The 19,221-nt window shown below is 40.1% G+C and overlaps 1 protein-coding gene across 2 annotated transcripts in view; it reads right to left on the bottom strand.

The window, feature by feature from the left end:
- The window catches only part of arhgap10 (Rho GTPase activating protein 10), a 61,564-nt gene extending 44,022 nt beyond the window's left edge, over positions 1-17,542 (bottom strand). For both annotated transcript variants that reach the window (XM_022194387.2, XM_051945973.1), the window contains exons 1-6: positions 16,941-17,542; positions 5,095-5,190; positions 4,777-4,838; positions 2,957-3,028; positions 2,697-2,798; positions 912-1,022 (exon numbers count right to left, since the gene is read on the bottom strand). In XM_022194387.2, coding sequence (XP_022050079.2) covers positions 912-1,022; positions 2,697-2,798; positions 2,957-3,028; positions 4,777-4,838; positions 5,095-5,190; positions 16,941-17,094 — 597 coding nt within the window. In that variant the 5' untranslated portion in view covers positions 17,095-17,542. The remainder of the gene's footprint in view (positions 1-911; positions 1,023-2,696; positions 2,799-2,956; positions 3,029-4,776; positions 4,839-5,094; positions 5,191-16,940) is intronic.
- Positions 17,543-19,221: the final 1,679 nt, after the last annotated feature.

Below are 19,221 nucleotides of genomic sequence, written 5' to 3'. Positions count from 1 at the left end.
AAGTAAAATTTATCAACAACAGTGTAACTTTGACATAAACTAACTTGATGTAGTTGTGTGAGACTGCTAGAGATTGAAATGAGCCTTTGCTGAACTTAGGAAGCGCCAGGCATTTTTTCCCCTCTTTCCTACAGCTAAGTCTTGTTCTGAGGAAAAAACTTCAGGTCCAGCGACAACGACCTAACCTGCTGACATTTCTGGTTTGCTGAATATTTTGAAGTTTGCTTCACTGTAAGGATAAGAGATGGGAACAGAATAATAAGGAACCCAATCCTGTCCTTGTAAAGTCTTTCGGAGCACTATTGGCTCAACGAAGGTGATTGTTACAAGACAATCAATAAATTGGTGCAATTCACTTGCTGGTGAAGCAACTTGGCAGAGGAGGTTAACTGAGAACAATGCTACACTCAGGATTTATTAGGACAACTGCATTAGAAGGGAAGACATGCATGCATTCCACTCACATGACGGTACAGATGGATGGCCAAGGCCTCATAAATAGATCGTAATTGTTTACAGAAACTGTTTATTTGAAGCAAGTGAAAGTAAAGCTGTGTAAAAACTGATACTCAGAATCAAAATTAGATTTCTCCATTATTTTTGGGAGGATTGGAATTTTGGGACCACTTTCAAATTAGAACCAGTTCTTGATAACTAATCCTAATATGACCATAATAGTATTGTTTAAATCTTGCATCAGTGAGATAGAGCTCAATAAGCCTCTTTGATGAGAGGCTATATGTCTTCAAGAACCTGAAAGAGAAATCCAATTGCTTTTTACTGGGGCTCCTATGATTACCATAATCTAGTTGACTGTGAATCTCTACATACGTCGGCATTAATTTAAGCCCGACCCTGAAAATCGCAAATGTTTCTCTTAGTGTCAGAGAAAAGCCACGTCAGTCACATACCGGTTCCACGCACTCAAACTTCTTCCTCTCTTGGATCTCTTGTAGTTTGCACACATAGTCCAGCGACTCCCCCTGAAATTGATGCCTCATGCTTTCCACCTGGACGTCTGCCTGAAGAGGTGGAGAACACACACCACGATAATTATAGTTAAAAGCAGATGCATGGAAGCGAAGAAGAAACATCACAATGTTTCTGGTACGGCACAATTTGGGGAGTTTGTCTTGGTGTGGCGTTACATTCTTACAGGAGACAGTCGATAAATCAAACCCCGATCCTGAGGTCAAGATAGTTTAAAAAAAAAAAAAACCCAAATGACAGGTTTGTCTCATTGGGCTCCTGATGTGCACAGAATACAACAGGCTCTGTCACGTTTGATTCAAAGAAAAGCCACAGAGAGAGAGAGAGAGAGAGAGAGAGAGAGAGACTGTAATGGGAAAAACAGAAGAAAAGCTTAAGGAAGTGCAAAAGGAGAGGGATTCCTCTTCTAGGACAGAAAAAACGGTATTAGCCAAAAAGCATTTTATTGTCCTTCATACCATATAACAGAGAGTGCACAGGAGAATGAAACTGCATTCCCTCTGGCTCAGTGTGACGGACACAGTGAGACAAATTAGGACATAAATAGTAATAGAATAACAACATATCCATCCATTCACTGTCTACACACGCTTGTCCTTGGCAAGATAGCAAGCGAACTGGAGCCCATCCCATTGGGCGAGAGGCAGAGTGCACCCTGAATTTATAGCTTCTTCAAAAATCACATGTATGGACAGATGACACACTCAAATTCATGCCTATGGGCGGTTTAGAGTAGCCAATTAATCTAACCTGTCTGTCTTTGGCCTGGGGGAGGAAATTCACACGCAGAAAAGGCAGAGTCAGCTGGTGGATATGCTTCCCTCTTTCTGCGAGGGTTAGATTGTGAGAATGCTAACTAATTTGCTGACCCAGAACTATAACATCCTTCCAAAAAGGAGCAAGTTGTTAAAATATAAGGAACACAAAATTCACTATTGAATAAAACAAATTGGAGTTGGCAGCTTAATAAGGATAAAAACATTGGTGTTACAGCAAGATTGTCTCTATTTTTTACTCGACATCAACTGCTGATTAATATACATTTCTAATTTACTCCATGTAAAACAAGAAAGGCTCAGCGTTCACACCGTGTTCTCTATAATATATGCACTGTTCATTAAGCTGATTTAACAACTGATAAAGTGTTGATAAAGCTACCAACTCTTGTAGCTGTGAATCCATCCCTTGGTCTATTTATTCAAGTGTGATAGGAATCAATGATGGTACCGCAAATCCTTGTGCCATAAGAGTCACAGAGCAGAACAGCCTGCGCTCATAATGTTAACAGTTTCAAGTGTCCTCTCTGGTCGGTGTACACAACATATGGGTGAGTCAGCAGGGTTCATCATAGGACAAAGGCATGAAGATGAGACCATTGTTTCATGAGGGGGTGCTAAATTCTCCACAAATTTTGAATTGTCATCTCCCAGTAGTGCAGCAGGGATTGCTTTGCAAACTGCAGCAGACGTGGTTGGCCTCGATAGTACGGTACACAAGTGCACACATTTCCTTTTCAAACAAGCCAGGAAAACTGAAGCTGCGAGGCATGTCAGTGGAAACTCACGCAGTCCACCAGGCTCGGCAGCCAGGCTCTTCCTCGTGGCCTCGAAAACAAATTCACAAACTCAATAAAATATCTGTTTGCATAATGAATGTGCATTCTGTATGCTACCTATCTGTCAGAGAGTTCAGGCGAGGATAAATACCTCTTGTAGTTGTGGCTCTTTCTTCTTTGCTGACATATTCAGAAGCTTTTCCAGAGAGCTGTAGTACTTCTCCGTTTCTTTTTCATACCTCTTTCTTTCCGCCTTGAAAAAGTTACAGTGGAAGGAGGAGAAAAACATAAGGAGAAAAAAATACTACATTATTCTTCCGGGAAAAGAAATCAGATACACTAAGCACACAAACAAATCCACGAAGAGCCACAAAACATATTGGAAAGAGGCAATGAATTGTCATACATTACCCTTACTGCACCGAGCTGCTCTTTTCTGAACTTTTCCAAAGGTTTCATTAAGGTTTCTGTGATGTTTCTCATCTAGAGAGAGAATACATGTTCTTCATTATTGCTCATCTCAATGACAAATCTTGTTTATGTTTCATACGACACCAAAACTATTTCCAATTTTAAGTGAAGAGTGATTGTTGTATACATTTTTTAGGCATCAAGGAACGTAACCTTTTGAATAATCTTCACAGACTAAGTTACGTAACGTAAGTGATGTAACGGTATGCGTATCTGTCCTGAACCGTTTGGTATGCGAGGTTGGTTCAGGATGAAATTTGTGTGGTTAGACTTAATTGGTTATCGTCTATCAGCTGTAGCATGCCACTAGGATTAGCTTTCAGAGCTAGGAAGACACAGTGTAAATGTTATCAAGCATGTCCAATGTGATAACTTCAAATACATGTTTTAATCAATCTTTCTGCATGGCTAAAACCTGCAACTTCTCTGCCACACTGTAAGAGTCAATCGAGCCCTGGGTCACTTTGTCCACCAAAAATTTCAGTGAAGGTTTTCAAATAAGATGTGTAGTCAGTTCGGAGAAAAAGAAATAGCAGTTTTTGTCCGTTTCTTAAGCAGAAACTGTAGTCACTGGGACATTTTTTGTTTTATGTATTATATACATAAAAGTAAAAAACACAAAATATTTTTTATTGATCACATGACTGTTTCTGTTAATCATATTTTTTTAAATAAATGACAAAAACGTTAATCTAAGCAGGTCTGTTGGTTTCTCTACTCGACTGAAAATCTACCAAACTCTGAAACTGTGGTACATACTGAAGCGTGATTTGTACACAATCACCCTCTGAACAACTGTGCAGTAAATGTATCAAAAAGGTCAAAGTGTTTTTCATTTTTCCTTCAGTGTTTCTGGTTTGCAGACTGCAGGACATGTCTGTGCCTGTTCGCCCATCCTGCTTCTCCTTACTTTGCACTCTGATGTCATCGCACCATGCTGAGGAGTGCTGTGCTGAGCGTGTTCTTACCATTATGGTCTGATCCTGGAGCTACAACAGTCATCTCAGTAAGCTACTGATGATGGGTTCACTCCCTAACCTCAGACACTACACACAGGCATTACAGGAGGATGGCTGTTTATACACAGTCCCAAACACTGTAAAGTGTGCGTCTCTGTCCAAAGAATTATCACTAGACATTTAACCTACTGTATAAATTCAATGAAGTCAAGCCTAACCCTACACAAGTATTTCATCTACCTTCCAATTGCGTGAGATTTTTGATGCTGATAAACTCGCAGCAACTGATGGATTCAGAAGCTACTTTTATAATAATGTGTCATAATGAGCTGTATGCATGTGGACCTTGTTGCCAGTAGCGGTTTACGCAAACTGCCTTGGTTGTTAAAGCTCGACTGTAATAATGCAGTTAGGCATTCCTGTCCTCTCTGCAGCCACTCCCAGGCAGGTGATGTGACAGTGACCCTTAGACAGGCACAAGTAGAAGAAATGTTCAAGCACTATCAATACAAATACACCCACTGGGGAACTGGTTTGCTCTGCCCACTGAATGCTCTGGATGTACTGTACCAAGGGAGAATAATGTCTTATGAGTGCCTGTCTGGATCTTTTTTGGATGATGGAGTGAGACGTTCACTGATGCAAGGACCAAATATGGACAGCTGTAGCTGTAGGCTTGTTGGAAATGCACACAGTGTAAGTGCAAGCATTCAGACAGTAAAACAATTTAAGTGCAATACACCACAACACACACAGGTATTTCCCCTGGCTTCCAAACAGGTTCTGACTGGTTGTTCTCACCATCAACTCTCTTTGGTCTTCCAGGTTTTTGAGGAATGAGGAGAACTCTTGCAAAGACTCATCTGAAAGAGAAAAAAAAAAAAACAATCGCACACTGCAAAGTAATGAATGCAGTCATTCTGCCCCGGTCTTTCTGTGTCTCACCCACATGCAACCTGAAGGATATTTTGATTATCCGTTGCAGGTGCACACCAATACCTGCTCTTCGTATGCTGGTCGGGAAAGAACCATAAACAAATATTTGCAGAGCATGTCTATGTGGTGGTGACAAAAGTAGCAGTTCGCTTCCATCACGTGAGAAGGTAAACCCACACTTACCGATGCATTTCTCATCATCTGTCTTTGCATCTCCAATGTACTCAAACTGAAATTCTCCCAGGCACTGGGCAAACTTCCGCTGTGCCATCCCAAGCTCTAAAAGAAAATTAAGAAGAAAACAACACATAACATTAAATTCAGTGTCTTTTGCATATTTTCCACCTGCATGCCACGCAGGAACAAAACTTCAATTACAGTATATGCTTGTGTTAGAAATAAAAGGTAAGCTATCAGGCATTTTTTTCATCATTATGTAACCTGTGTAATATGGTTTCAGTGACAGTTACCAGATGTACCGTAGTGAAGATAAACATTTAGACTACACAGGCTAGAATCACTTTCTTTTAGTGCAAAAATATAGTGGTACAGAACCATTTGTAGAAAAGTAATAAACATAACCTTTTTAAAAAGCAGGTCAGATGCATTTATCAGCTACCCACATGGCAAACATCCTGTTCGTCTACAGCCTGCTACATCCTGTTGCACACCGAACCCTCACCACCGCTGCAAAGTGTACTTAATCATCTGTGTGCAAGTCACACTTTTCACAAGCGAAGCATAAAGAAAAAGTATGATGTATGACAACACTGTATGACCTGACAGCTGATGACCTAAATGCTGGATATCCCGCAGAGGTATACGACAGCAGTATTTAGCTTTTTCAGCTGTAGCGAGAGTGATAAAACAAAAAGCCACTTCATTTAATTACATTTTTTTCAGTTCAATTCAATTCAAGACCTTTACTGTCATTGTACAGCTGCAGACAACAATACAATGAAATTATGGTGCTAAAATAGAATAAAATATATGACAAATAAATAATAAAATGCACAGTATGACAAAATTTTATAAGTAATATTTAGAAAGTGTAATCACACAATGAGGTACTGCAAAGAATGATGAATGGATTCACAGATATTGGCACAATAAAAACCTTTAGCCATACATTAGCAAACAAAATTGATTTGCTTGGGTTTTAATTAAAATAAAGTATTTAATTTACACCAATCACAGATTATTTAGTATTACCAGAGTAGAGTGCAATTTAAACGGAGTAAAAGAACATACCACTGGAAACAACATTATAGAAATTCTACAGTATTATCACTAATATTATCACTAAATCTACCCAAATTTACCCCAAAAAGTAGCATAAATCCCTCATGAATCAACAGCAAACCTCAAGGAACACAGTCACCCATATCTGCTGGAAATACCTTCATGTTGTTGTAACATTACTCTGACATTTGGCTGATTTTAAAACAAAAGAGGTCCAACAAAAAATATCCTGGCAACCGAATCAATCAATTACTGTCCATCCAATCATGCTTCTGTTAGCCTTTTTAGTACATGGTGCTTCTGAATGTTAACCTCGACTTATCTTGCTCTGACTGTAATGAAATGTTTAAACAGCAATCTGAAACAATCGCTGTTTTTTAATTTGTTTATTCGAGCTGTCTTCCTATTTCTTGTTCGTTTCTTTCCATGGCGACCCGGTTGCCTACACACTCCAGGTTCTAAGCAGTCTGTGTACACATGCTATGGATTAAATCTACAGTCGGGCCAAAAGCCCAAACATGTGAGACGTGTTGGACAATGTCTGCCCGAGCCTGGCACAAAGGGCAAAGCTTCTGCCTCGATCGCCTCTTTCAAACAGTCTCAAACACGCTGCTGGTCACTCTTTAGCCCAGTGCCAAATCTGTGCAATCTCAAAGCACACAAAGACATATCAAAACAAAACACCTGTGGCTGACTCCTCGTGCCCTACAGGAAGCTGAGAAGCTGTTCCAGACAATGGCACAGTTTGCGTAGGACGTGCATTGCAGTGTGCACAATTGTTGGTTCTTTAAGTGGGTCTTCATATAGCACTTGCAGGAAATGTTGTATTCTCTTGCGGGTGGGGTAAGCGTTGATCTTAAGGAAGCATAAACACCAAAAGAAAACCACAAAAGATGCACACCAGCGCATTAAAAGCAAGCACATGAATACCTTATCTATGCACAGGAATTCAGTTAATTACATTCTAATGGCAGTAATAGAAACACAAGGATTCATGACTTGTTTGTGGCTAATAATAGCTCCTTGCGTGGCTCATGAACTATTGCAAGACACTGCACAGGCAAGCGTTAGATCATTAGTTACAACTGGACAGGGTCCCTTTTTCAAATACCTCTTAAACATGAGAAACAAAATACGACCCTGTACAAGCGTCATTAAGAGACGCTAACAAACAGTAGCAGTGGAGTGTCAAATCCTCTGACTCAGACGCCTCTTTAAAGATGGTGCTCTAGTGAAGTCAGAGAGAACAGGAGGGAGGTGCATTCAGGATGCCTTATTACTACTGTCAAACAATAATGATACAAGTTTATTAGACATTAATTTAAACTATAAAAATGACGGTATAAACTTGCGTCAGCCACACTAAATCACTTTGGAGCTCATATTCTCTAAATGCTACTAGTGTACTGAAAACTTTTCCCCTTTTTGCACAACAAGTGTGCCACAGAGGTGACTTCTAACTGAAGCAAACACAGCCTGATAAATGTGACGTGGGAGGGTTTAAGTATGGGCTTCGCTGCATTATTTTCAAAATAAAAGTATGGCAAATATAAGCCTCTCAGGTCAATATTTTGGGAGCAAACACGTACATGCTGAACGTAGCAATTTTCTTTGATGTGACAGTAAATCTAGGAGGAAGCTAAACCACACAGACGGCAAGAATCCAGCTCAGGGTGTGCAAGTCCATAAAAGGTGCCTCTGGTCAGTCTGCTGTAGGCCTCAATTTGCAGTAGGTGGAACGACTGGAGGCAACACAAACAGTCCTATGTTTGCATGTTCTCTAACAAACTGATAACAAAGGGCAAATAATTTTATAAGTCCACTAAGCGGAGACGAGGCCTGTGGAGCTGAGTGCAGTGCAGCTATCACCATTTTCCACAATAACCGATCAGCTGGTCAATCAAAAGCAATTAATAATAAATGAAGAGTTTCAAATATCATTTTTTGTAACTGTAGTTTCTAAAATGTCACAACAGTTGCCTCATGTATCGCTGTAAAGTGAACATCACATCACTGTAAAGGCAGATTTCACTTCTCAAACCAACAAGTGCAATTTAATGTACACCACAAAATATGTGCAACTTACTTCACACTTCTTTTAGTACCTTTTTTATAATGTGTACTTATTTTATTTTTATAAGGTATATTAGTATTTCTCTTTTTTATTGCTGCTGCTCTTATCGTTTTCATTCCAATGCACCTGTACTATACCACACCCGTGCAAATGGCAATAAAACTCTATTCTAGTCTTTTACCTTTTGTTTTTTTTAATCAGTTTTGACACAATATTTAATAAACATTAACTGAGAAAACATTCATCAGAACAATTATTAATAGAAAGAATTACTAGTTGCTGCCCTGTAGTTCACCATTACATGTTTTTATTGTCCCCTCATCCAACACGGTGTAATAAAAAGGGAGAAACCCTTGGGTACTAAGAATTTAATATAATACGCCAACAATGAGTCACCATTCACTGAGAGAATGCACTTTCACATGATCGCTTTAGAGATCAGAGTTTTGCTCTTATTTTCTGATTTCTACCAATGAAGTGTCTATTTCAATGAGCTGTTTATCAAGTAAGTCACAGATTTATCAGCATAAAAAACTTAATTATGACAGGCAACTAACAGAACATTCAAATAACATCAAATTGACCTCATTATAAAATTACAAGATGAGATAATTTTACGAGGGCCTCTTTCGATTACAGCACTCTAGGATTGGGATGAGCGATTATGTTTTACTCCCAAACATTTGGTAACCAGGGTAACTTCCCTTCTCTGAAAACTGAGTGAAGTATCTCACTATGGGAGGCACCAAATGTTAGATACTAAGGAACATTTTTGCTGAAATTGTTGCTGTTTCTTTAAGTGACTCTACTGCTGCCTTCCCCAAGGCTTCATCCTCGTCCTCTTGCTATTTTCCGTGACTATACCCCATTGTACCGACTTCATTTTAAAGATCTATCATTTACTTTAATTGCTTTAACTCTACAGTCTTCACCCTTTAATGATCCAGGCTTGAATGACTGTGAAATGCAGGTCTGTCTTTTAAATCCTTGTTCCCCTTGTAAAGGACAGCAGCAGTTTTAGAGGTGGACTATTGTTTTATTTCAGTCTCGCATTGTTCATCCACCGCTCGGCCGTTTATGGTTGCTTTTGTTTGGCTTCAGCACTGGCAATATTTTTCTTTACTTGTGCATATTTTCCACCTGCATGCCAGGCAAGAACAAAACTCCAATTACAGTTTGTGTTGGAAATAAAAGGGAAGTGATCACGTGTTGTTTTTGTCATCATTTGTGGCAGTAGAAGCATGAATAGCTCCCAAACAAGCTTTATCTTTACAGCGAGAACTGAGCGATTAACCTGACAGGCAATCTGTAAACCCTTACAGAGCCACTGTCAGTCATCTGCCAATGATCTCAAAAACACCCATGAATGTTGAGTGGAAAGTGCAGCTGCTCCCCCACATAGTAAAAACATGTTTTGACAATACTACACTGAACCTTGACACACCTGAACAAAGCCTCGACACAGTGTAGTGTTTCTGACGTAAGCTGGGGCCAGTATCCAGTGTCACTTTATTGTAAAAAAAAAAAAAAAAAACAATGGCAAGCTAAGCATTCTGTATCTTTTACTGTTATATTGCAGAGCGTAGTAAGTGCGCACATTTCTGAGGGGATTTATTAGATTTGCTGGTTTGTGCGCACACAGACTCACTTAGGAATGAGTTGCTGACATTTCTGTCTTCCATAATTTAAATCTTCTGGGGGTTTTTTTGTTTTTTTTAACATGTGATGAAGTCCTGTTATGAGGGAGGCATAACGGCTAAAACAAATCCGGGTCTTATGCAGTTTACTAGTACATTAAACATATCCTTCCCTCAGCAAAAGCAGGAACAAAGCTCACATCACTGTGGATAATTAATGCGTACTCCAAGAACAGTGATGTCAATGGATAGGTTTGCAAACTCTTTATTAGAGCCATATGTGAGCACGGTGCACAAATCACATCCATGCAGCAATCTGATTACACACAAAGCATGTTTGACTCACTGCAGGGTGGACAGTTAAAATGAGACTATATCAGGCCAAGCTGTGGACTTCATTACATAAAACATGAAGAATGAAAGTTATCCGGTTACATGAAGCTCCAGTGATAGTCGGCATGAGGCAACATTCGGAGAAGGAAAGAAAGAGCCACTGCATTGTGTGTACCTGCGTCGTGTCAATTGAAGTTTCAACAGCATAGATCAACTGGATACAATCAGTGGAGCAATAAACAAAGTGTCAGATGAGAGGTCTGCATAACAGATTGAAATGATAGCTGCTGTCCTGGAGGAAACAACTATCACAAGATAGAAATACCACACACGCCAGGGCACATAAGAGTCCAAGGCAAACGCTTCGCCTGCTTTTTGCCTTTTAAAGCAAGGCATTTCAGAGCAAACCTGGGAAATGTCAAACTTGGCTAGTTTCTCTGCAGAACACCAGCGACCCCAGCCTACTGCCTTCACAGAATGAGTCATACAGACCCCACCTTACATCTATCTGATATTATAGGGAAAAAAGGTTGTTCTATAACAGGAAAAATGGGGGAAAAAAATATCCAGCTTTCTGACATAAACATTTGTGCCCTTGTTTAGAAGAGGAGGGAAGAAAAACACAATCGGAAAGTGACTGAATCACAGGACTGTAGTTACTGAAGAGCATCACAGATCAACGTTAACTAAACTTCATTGGAGACTTGCTGTTCTCTGCATTTAGGTGAAAAAAATATGTCTGTATAACAGCATCAGCAATTAGCCCAAAAAATTATCAGCAACTGATATACCCACAAAAATCTAAATAACATGCATCCCACAAACACTGAAGAATCTATTCAATTCTTTAAAAATCTGTTCAAGGTTTAAATAATCACAGCATCCAACAAACTATTTTGAAAATACTTTCACCTGACCAGCAGCCCAAAAACTGAATGACCATGAAACAAAGACTGGAAGCAAGCTTGAACCCATTAAGGCCAGCACACGTTTGATATTTTGCTCAGAAAACTTCCTCATTCTTTCACTTTCGGTTGATATAGTACCTGAACAATTTACTGTAGTCACATTTAGTGCTTGGAATACTGCGGCTTAAAGCAATGGGACTCACTGGCAGCATGATTTGGTACAACAATACAACGTGTGTGTACCTAACACAGCTATCACCAATTGCATGATGCCGTTTTTCCTGTAATGTGGGAGTTAAAGCAGGAAACTTAACATTGTATGTTCTGGCCACAGCAGCAAAGGTTTTTCCCCAAAAACAAACCAGAAAATGTAAGTATATGTCAAAGGTCAGCTGCTGAAGAAGTCCACAGTGTATTTATTGGCATCTGTTGGAGGGTTGTTTGTTATGATTTCTACAGTCTCCTCAGATGTGCCACTCAGGCCAGAAGTTGCCTGGTCCAGAGCCGCAGCGTTTACACACTGTGCCTTTCCACAGTCCTTCCTGTTCCATTCTCCCATCTTTTCCAGGCTGAATCCCTGCTCTACTTGCCTCCCACCTTTGCCCTCGACAGAGCCGGCCCACCCATCCCCTCCCACCATGTCCCCCCCCCGGTTCCCTGCCCACAAAACATGCATTACTTCATTCATGACTTCCTGATACTCAAAACAAGTCTGGAGGGTGAGGCTACTCCGGACAGCATCCTGTCAATAATCACCATGTGGCTGACTGCAGATATACGACACTATCTGCATATTGTTTCAGTGCATATCCAAAATGTGGCAATTCACGATGCAGCAAAAGGTGCACTAAAAAAGCCGTGCCGTGTAATACACTTTTAAAGTAAGCCTCTTTGTGGAGTGAGAGATAAAAAGCGTTCCTCCCACATGACTTCACGTCTTGTGCTAATGCGATTTTAATGAAAGATTGCGATGTGGCTCTTTGGCAGAATCAGTAATGTGATTACAAAGAGCAGCAGTGAGCCAAAGCACACCATGGCAGGCTACTCTTAAACCTGTCTTCCAAAGAGAAAGAGACCTTCACATGGCTGTGTTGTCAAAGTAGAACCAAAACTGAACAAATAAAACACACAAATCATATTTTTCTACTTGCTTCCTGAGCCAATTTACCAGAGGAAGTCCAGCTGTGGAAGTGACCCCACTGCAACTCTGCCTAACTTAATATTTCTGATTATTGCAGCGATAACAGAACATGCAAGAAGCATTAGAAAACCAATAAGGATGACAGATGGGAAGCGACAAGAGTGCACACAAGCTCTTCAGAAATGGAGAGTTTAAACGTTCAGGATGAGCAAAAGAGAAAAGGAGTGTGTTTGCTAAAGACAACAGGGAGGTGTAGTTGAGAGGGTATAGACAGGACACAGTTCCTGTGGAGGAAACCCTCTGAAACAGAAGCACATCTGCATGTTGCTCCACTAGTGGGCACTTCCATGTCATGTCATGTCATGGCTCTCCGGCCCCGGGCCCCGCTTCAAAGTTTCCTCTCAGAACCAAGGACTTTCCGTAGTGGGACATCCTCCCAGCTGTAGTAGCAGAGGGAGTCAGTGACAGGCTGAGAAAGGAGAGCACTCCGGCCTGCCCATACAACCAGGTCGCCCTGAGGTCAGACCTAAAGTAAAATGCTTTATCATGCAACTCTGGAATCTGCGCAGCATTTACTAAAAGTGGCAGAAAGAGTTTACTACAGAGAGCTAAATAAACCATTTTTACAATGCTGCCGAGTGGAGCTGGTAGTGACCGTCATATCCAGAGGATTACACGGCTTAGCCTCCCCAAATCAACTCCTCTTATCAAAAACAACCATCACAACACACAAGTCCATCCAGCACTCTGTCGACTTCAAAGCAGCAAACAAGCAGAATCAGAGGCAGAAAACTGCTGGTGTTTTTGTATGATCTCCACCAAGAGGAAAACCACACACAGGGCCACATTCTCACGAGACAGGATTATCATACTAATGGCCGTGGAGCAGGAGTTAGACTGGGGCTGAGCTCCACCCTGACAGTGTAAATTAACAACTTTGTGACTTACACAGCTACAACTACTGTGGACTCTACAACACCTCCATGCTTAGATAAAGTCTCAGAACAGGGTGGTAAATCCTGGTCTAAAAATGGGATTATTTGTCAAAGATTATGTCTAGACTACAATCCCTACTAAGCCATCCCACATTAGACCAAATTATCAGGCTGATAGTTCTGAGATTGAAGTGAGGACTATCAGTCAGGAGGTTAAATTGCAACCTGGAGCAAGATTTCATTTAGTTTCTTTTTTCATTTGCGCTGCCGGGACACATACATGTAAGTAACTCAAAATTTTTCTCATCGATTATACGACCAAATAGTTTGTCGATCAAATTAGTTTGCCCTCATGGTCCCGAGAGCCAAAGATCTTCTTAAGAACTTAAAAACAAAAAGGAAAAGACTTTAGGCTTATTATTATATAAGAAAAGCAGTGTTTCTTAAAATTTGAGACAATACAACGGGCAAATTTAGGGCCTTTTTTTCGGAAAAAAAAACAGCGGAGTAATTGTTAAATTGATGCCATTCATAGACTTCTTTTCAATGCAGGAGACTCAGGACATAAGAGATGGCCTGAACATTCGAAAAGAAAAGAAAGTGCCGACCCTGGAGTACTCACAGGTACTTTCCTCTCCTCTGAAAACAGTCCTGAAAGCAGTTCTACAAGAGGCGGTTCAAAGCGATCTAAGCCGGGGCTTGGAAGAACTTTCTCAGCTTTACATCTAACATAGACTTAATACAAAGAAAGATACTCGGAGAAGTCAAATTAATTAACCTTGATTCAAATTAAATATCTCAGCAAGGAGTGCTGCTTATAGTTTAGATTACAACTAAAAGAAACACAGCCATGGGCTGTGTTCCTTTTTGTCTATTTGCTGTAGCTGTTGGCTTTAAATTATTCATGCTATTGTTGCTAGCAAGGAGTGCAAATGCATCACGGATAAAATCATCAAATAATGTCAAATATAATTTAAAATGACATCTCTCAGAGGGCTACAGCACAGACTAAGTGAATTAGAGTGAGAGAACTTCATTAATGTCAGTACATAGAAACATGACCACCAGTTCCTTCCTGAAACATCAGCTGCTTTTGCAATAGTCCCAGTGGGAGGCCATGACCAGGGTTTCCTATTCCTCGTCATATTCTCATAACACAGACCTAATGAGAGTTAGCACACTCGACATCTGATCTACGACAAGCACGTTGGACGCGCTTTGAATCGACGGCAAAGAAGGTGGCACGTAGTTTAGCCACAGTCCCACAAGGCATGAAACACAAGATATGGCATGTCCTCCTGAAACGTGATACTGTGCATCAGTTTACACCAACATAGCGATCCATCAGTATCGCCTCATCTGCCAGCGACTGAAGACCACAGTCAACCATAACGCTATCCAGAGAGGAGCTGAACAATTACTAGAGATATCAGCAAAAAAAAAAAAAAAAAAAACAACAACTATATGGCCAAGTGCACTATTGACATTCCAGGAGGTGCATTTTTTTGATAACGGTTTAATGTGTCACAACATACCATTACGTGCCAAAAAGTCTCAGCCTACAAATCACATTCTCCAGACAGAAGTGAACATGCTGGTTTTGTGCAGACCGTAGCAAAAAGCACAGCAAGAAAAGCAAACTATACCAGTCATACTACAATCATGACTCATGCAGTCAGTCAAAATATTGGCAAATAGGAGGGGGTTTTTCTGCACATTGTAAGACTAAAAAAAAAAAAGATGGGAAGAGAAATGCCACAGCACGTAAATGAAACAATCAGAAAACAAAAACAGAATGTTCAATCACCGCTTAGTTGAGAGGTAATAAATGAAAAGATGTGTCAGATAAAAAGATGCAAACAAACCCAGCTGTTCTCAGGACATTTTACCCAAATTAATGGATCTAAAGTTCATGTGGCGTGTGATGAAGCTGCAGTTTAGGAGGGATTTTTTTTTAACCATAATGAGAGACGTCAGAGGAGAATGTTAGTAATGTAAAGTATTGAAGGAAAGTATGAAGCAGAGGGAGGTACAGCTGCATCAGGCCAAGCTGACTTTTTACCATGTTAGCTCCTGCAACAGCAAGACTGAATCTGCAGGAGATGAATGATAAGCAGAAAAATGACTCTTGGAGGCAGTTTTCCTGAAACACGGCGCACACATAACTAACCTACATACTGCTAACTGTGCAAACGCCTTCGTGACCTTTCAACCCGGTGTCAAGTTAATACTATGCAATGTTTACGGCGATGCCCTTAGAGCTCAAGCTAAACTCAAAATACAACTTCAGGGTGGAGCTGTAGCATGCGTGGATATGCCCAGAAACTCTTAAAATGTACTCGAAATCACGTCACTGAATCTTCATGGCCGTGAATTAAAATAGTAACCCTAAAAAGAGTGAAACCCCCTTAAACTATGCAGCAGGCATGAACAGAGATCCTTGTGGAAGATTAACAGCACCTTGCTGAATCTGTGCCTTCAAGAATTCAGGTTGTCCTTCAGGCAAAATGAGCGACACACCTGAGACAAAAAACTCAATGAAGTGCTCTGCAGGCCAAAAGTTTGGAAGCAAGTTTCTCTTTACAATGTCTTTCTTACAAAGGGTAAAAAATAATGAAAACCGATATGAATATTATGGATTTTGGGATGTATTTATGGTATGATCAGACTTTGCTTCCATTGATATGCACCATTTTCCTCAGTTTACCTTTGTAAGAGTCACAACTTCAACACAAAAGTGGAAAGAAAAAAAAAAAAACAGTTTGCATCACTGCCTTTAGCTTTTTGGCTTTGGAGAGTTTGCACACAAAAATCCCAATAAATCTCAGTTAACTGCATCCATATCTCTACAATTGTCACAGAAATGGCTAGAAAGAAACAGCTAAGTAAAGAAACAAATGCCTGATCATTATAGTAAAAATGTATCCTGGTAAGGGATTCTTTATATCATAATCATGTTTATTTTGTTGCAAAGTACACCAATGAAGCTCTGATTGTTTATGCCTGTACAAATCTGATCTTGCTTCAAAACCTTTGGCCTGTAGTGTAGGGCTGTGTGATGTTTCAAAGAGGAAAAAAACGTTGATTTTTGAGTTAAGAAACTGGAGCACTTCTGCAGGGACGTGGATGACTCCTGCAGCATTCAACAACTGTGCTACTACTGTATGAGACACTACAGTTTCTGGAAAGAAAGAGGGCTAAAATATGTTGTCATCTCAGCTGAAAAATTATTCTTAAAGTGCTGAAAAACCTTTCTTAGCAGCTTGATTGAACACAAAACACAACAGGATTCTCCAGTGAGTCACACCGACAGCAGTCCATTTGAGATTAGACTGTGTTGAAGTCTGGCTCTAAGCTCTGGCACCTTACAGACGAGCCCAGCCCACAAGATTAGAGTTCAAGGAGATAGCAATCTAATCATTTTCACCCAATTGAGGTGTGTGACTGTGAGCAACTAAAGCAAGAGGTTATTAAAAAACATGTCAGCCTCATTGTTTCAGTTGGACCAGGTGATCATTTCAATAATTTCACACATGCTACAGCATCAGAAAGGAAAAGAGAAACTACACACATACAATAAAAAAATAGAAAGCAGTACTGAAACGATTGAAAAAGTTTTGGTCATGATATTGTCTTTCATTATCTGCAAACTGTGAATCATAACACAACATGACAGCAGTAAAAACCCAGGAAGAAGTGCATGACTTTTATGACTGAGCACACTTTTTCACAACTTTATTAATAAGCTATGAAACTCACGCTTTGTCGCGTTGATGAGGTTCTTCCCATCTTTGTACAGCTCTTTGATGAACCTGTTGGTTTTGTCCAGCTCTGCTTCGTGTGCCTTGATTTTCTCCCTGAAGCTGGGGCTGTCCAGATAGCATTCACTGAATTCCAGCGGGTGTAGTCCCATGTCTGACAGATTGATAGCTTCGTGTTTAGCAACGACAAACTTGTCCCCCTCAACAATAAAAAAAAAAGGCACTTAGTTTAGTAGCTTAAAAAACAAAAAGAAACACTGTCAAATTGCTGCTTTTTTCGCTGGAGGTTTCAAGCCGAGCTGAGAAAACATAGCTAGCAGCAGCAGAAGCTAGCGCCGTTAGCTCGGGAACTTCTGACACGGGCTCATGGGTGTTGCTGCGCGGCTGTCAAACCAAACGCGGGACGAGCTAGCAGGTAGGGCGGCTAAAAGGTGACAACGGGGAGCCGTCGGGTGAAGTAGTCATGGGAAGGCGGTTCGCGGGAGTTGTCAGAGAGTCGCAGTGTCCAGTGTTTTTTCCTTCTCTCCTTCCTCCATCAAACGAGCAAAGTGACAGATTGAGAAACTCCGCTGACATCTGTGTGCGTGTAGCAAACTTCTGCCAAAGAGCTTTCAGAGCAAGATAGTGCAGTCCCGTATCACTCCGCCGCGTCGCTGACCTCTGGTGTTGTTATGCAGCAGAAAACGTTTCAGATAATCACAACTGATTTTAGTGGAAGACAAGGAATAACCCAAGAAAACATGAATAAAAATTTGTTCTACAAGGATTATTTTTATGCAGCAGGTCAAAAAATATTAAAGCTGTAAAAAAGTATTGCCCCCTCTGCAGAAATCTTCTATTTTTGTTTCTGTACCTTAATATTACTTAATATTTTCCCATTATTAAACTAATTTTAATATTACATAAAGATAACCCAAGAAAACACAAATAGACAATTGTTTTTACAACGATGTTGTTGTGCAGTGGGTCAAAAAAGGACACTGTTGTGAAAAGGGAGTAATTTGTCCCACTTAAATTTTTGAGATCATCAACCTAAATTCAATATAAGACAAAGATAACCCAAGAAAACCTAAAATCAGTGGTTAGAACAGACTCGTGGATGGCATTTTGGCATATCAGTTTTTGCATATGTGCCCCACTTAAATGTTTCAGATTATTAAAATGTTTTCAATATAAGACAAAGGCAAGTGAACATCCAGGGAATGGACATTGAGATTGTGGACTCTTCCAGGTACCTGGGCATTTATTTGACCAATAAACTGGGCTGGACTGTTAACACCAACACACTCTATTAGAAAGGTCAGAACAGACTGCACCAACTCAGGAAACTGAAGTCCTTCGGGGTGCAGGGAGAACTTCTGAGGACCTTTTATGATTTTGTGGTGGCATCAGCCATCGAGTATGAAGTGATCTGCTGGAAAAGCAGCATCAAGGCTGCAGATGGGAAAAGACTAAACAAACTGGTTAAGAAAGCCAGCTCTGTCCTGGGCTATCCCCTTGACCCCCTGAAGTGGTGGTAGACAGGAGGATGATGGCAAAGCTGTTGTCTATCATGGAGGACACCTCCCACCCCCTGTAGGAAACAGTAAGATCACTGGGCAGCTCCTTCAGGGACAGACTGCTTCATCAACGGTGTCTAAAGGAGAGATAGCACCTGCTGCAGTCAGACTGTACAATTAAGCTCCCAGTAGTTCCGTTCAACCAATAACTATCTATCTATCTATCTATCTATCTATCTATCTATCTATCTATCTATCTATCACTGTAAAATTACAATCTAACCAAAAAAATGTTAATAAAATAAATATTCTCAACACCAAAAATACATAGTGAAACTTAGAGTGAAGGATCAGTCACCTTTAACTTACACCTCATGACCAAAATGACGTAGAGAAGTCGAAGCATAGTTTTTCTCATTTATTTTGATAAGTAAAATTTCCTAATGTGCCAAAAAAAATGGAGCTGAATTATTATCTATTAATTTGTGATTTTTATTAGTGCTGTAGGAATATGTAAGTTGTATATTACTGATGTAGCTGATAAAATTGCCAATAATTCTACTGATCTGAAGTCTGGCATTGTATTTCATAAACTCATCTTATTTTTTGTATTTTAAAAATTCAGTTTGCAGAAACTGGGATAGATTTCATGCAAATATGGATTAAAAATGCACTAGTTCTTTCTGAAATGTGTTTAAGTAGAACAGTAAAGGTGGCAGAAAATAAAAATCACTCAAACATCTCATAGATAAGTTGTATTTTTGTTCATTTCCACCTTTT

Source organism: Acanthochromis polyacanthus, chromosome 3 (assembly GCF_021347895.1).
Source record: "Acanthochromis polyacanthus isolate Apoly-LR-REF ecotype Palm Island chromosome 3, KAUST_Apoly_ChrSc, whole genome shotgun sequence".
NCBI classification, from domain to species: Eukaryota; Metazoa; Chordata; class Actinopteri; family Pomacentridae; genus Acanthochromis; species Acanthochromis polyacanthus.
This window is presented reverse-complemented; position numbering and strand designations above follow the sequence as displayed.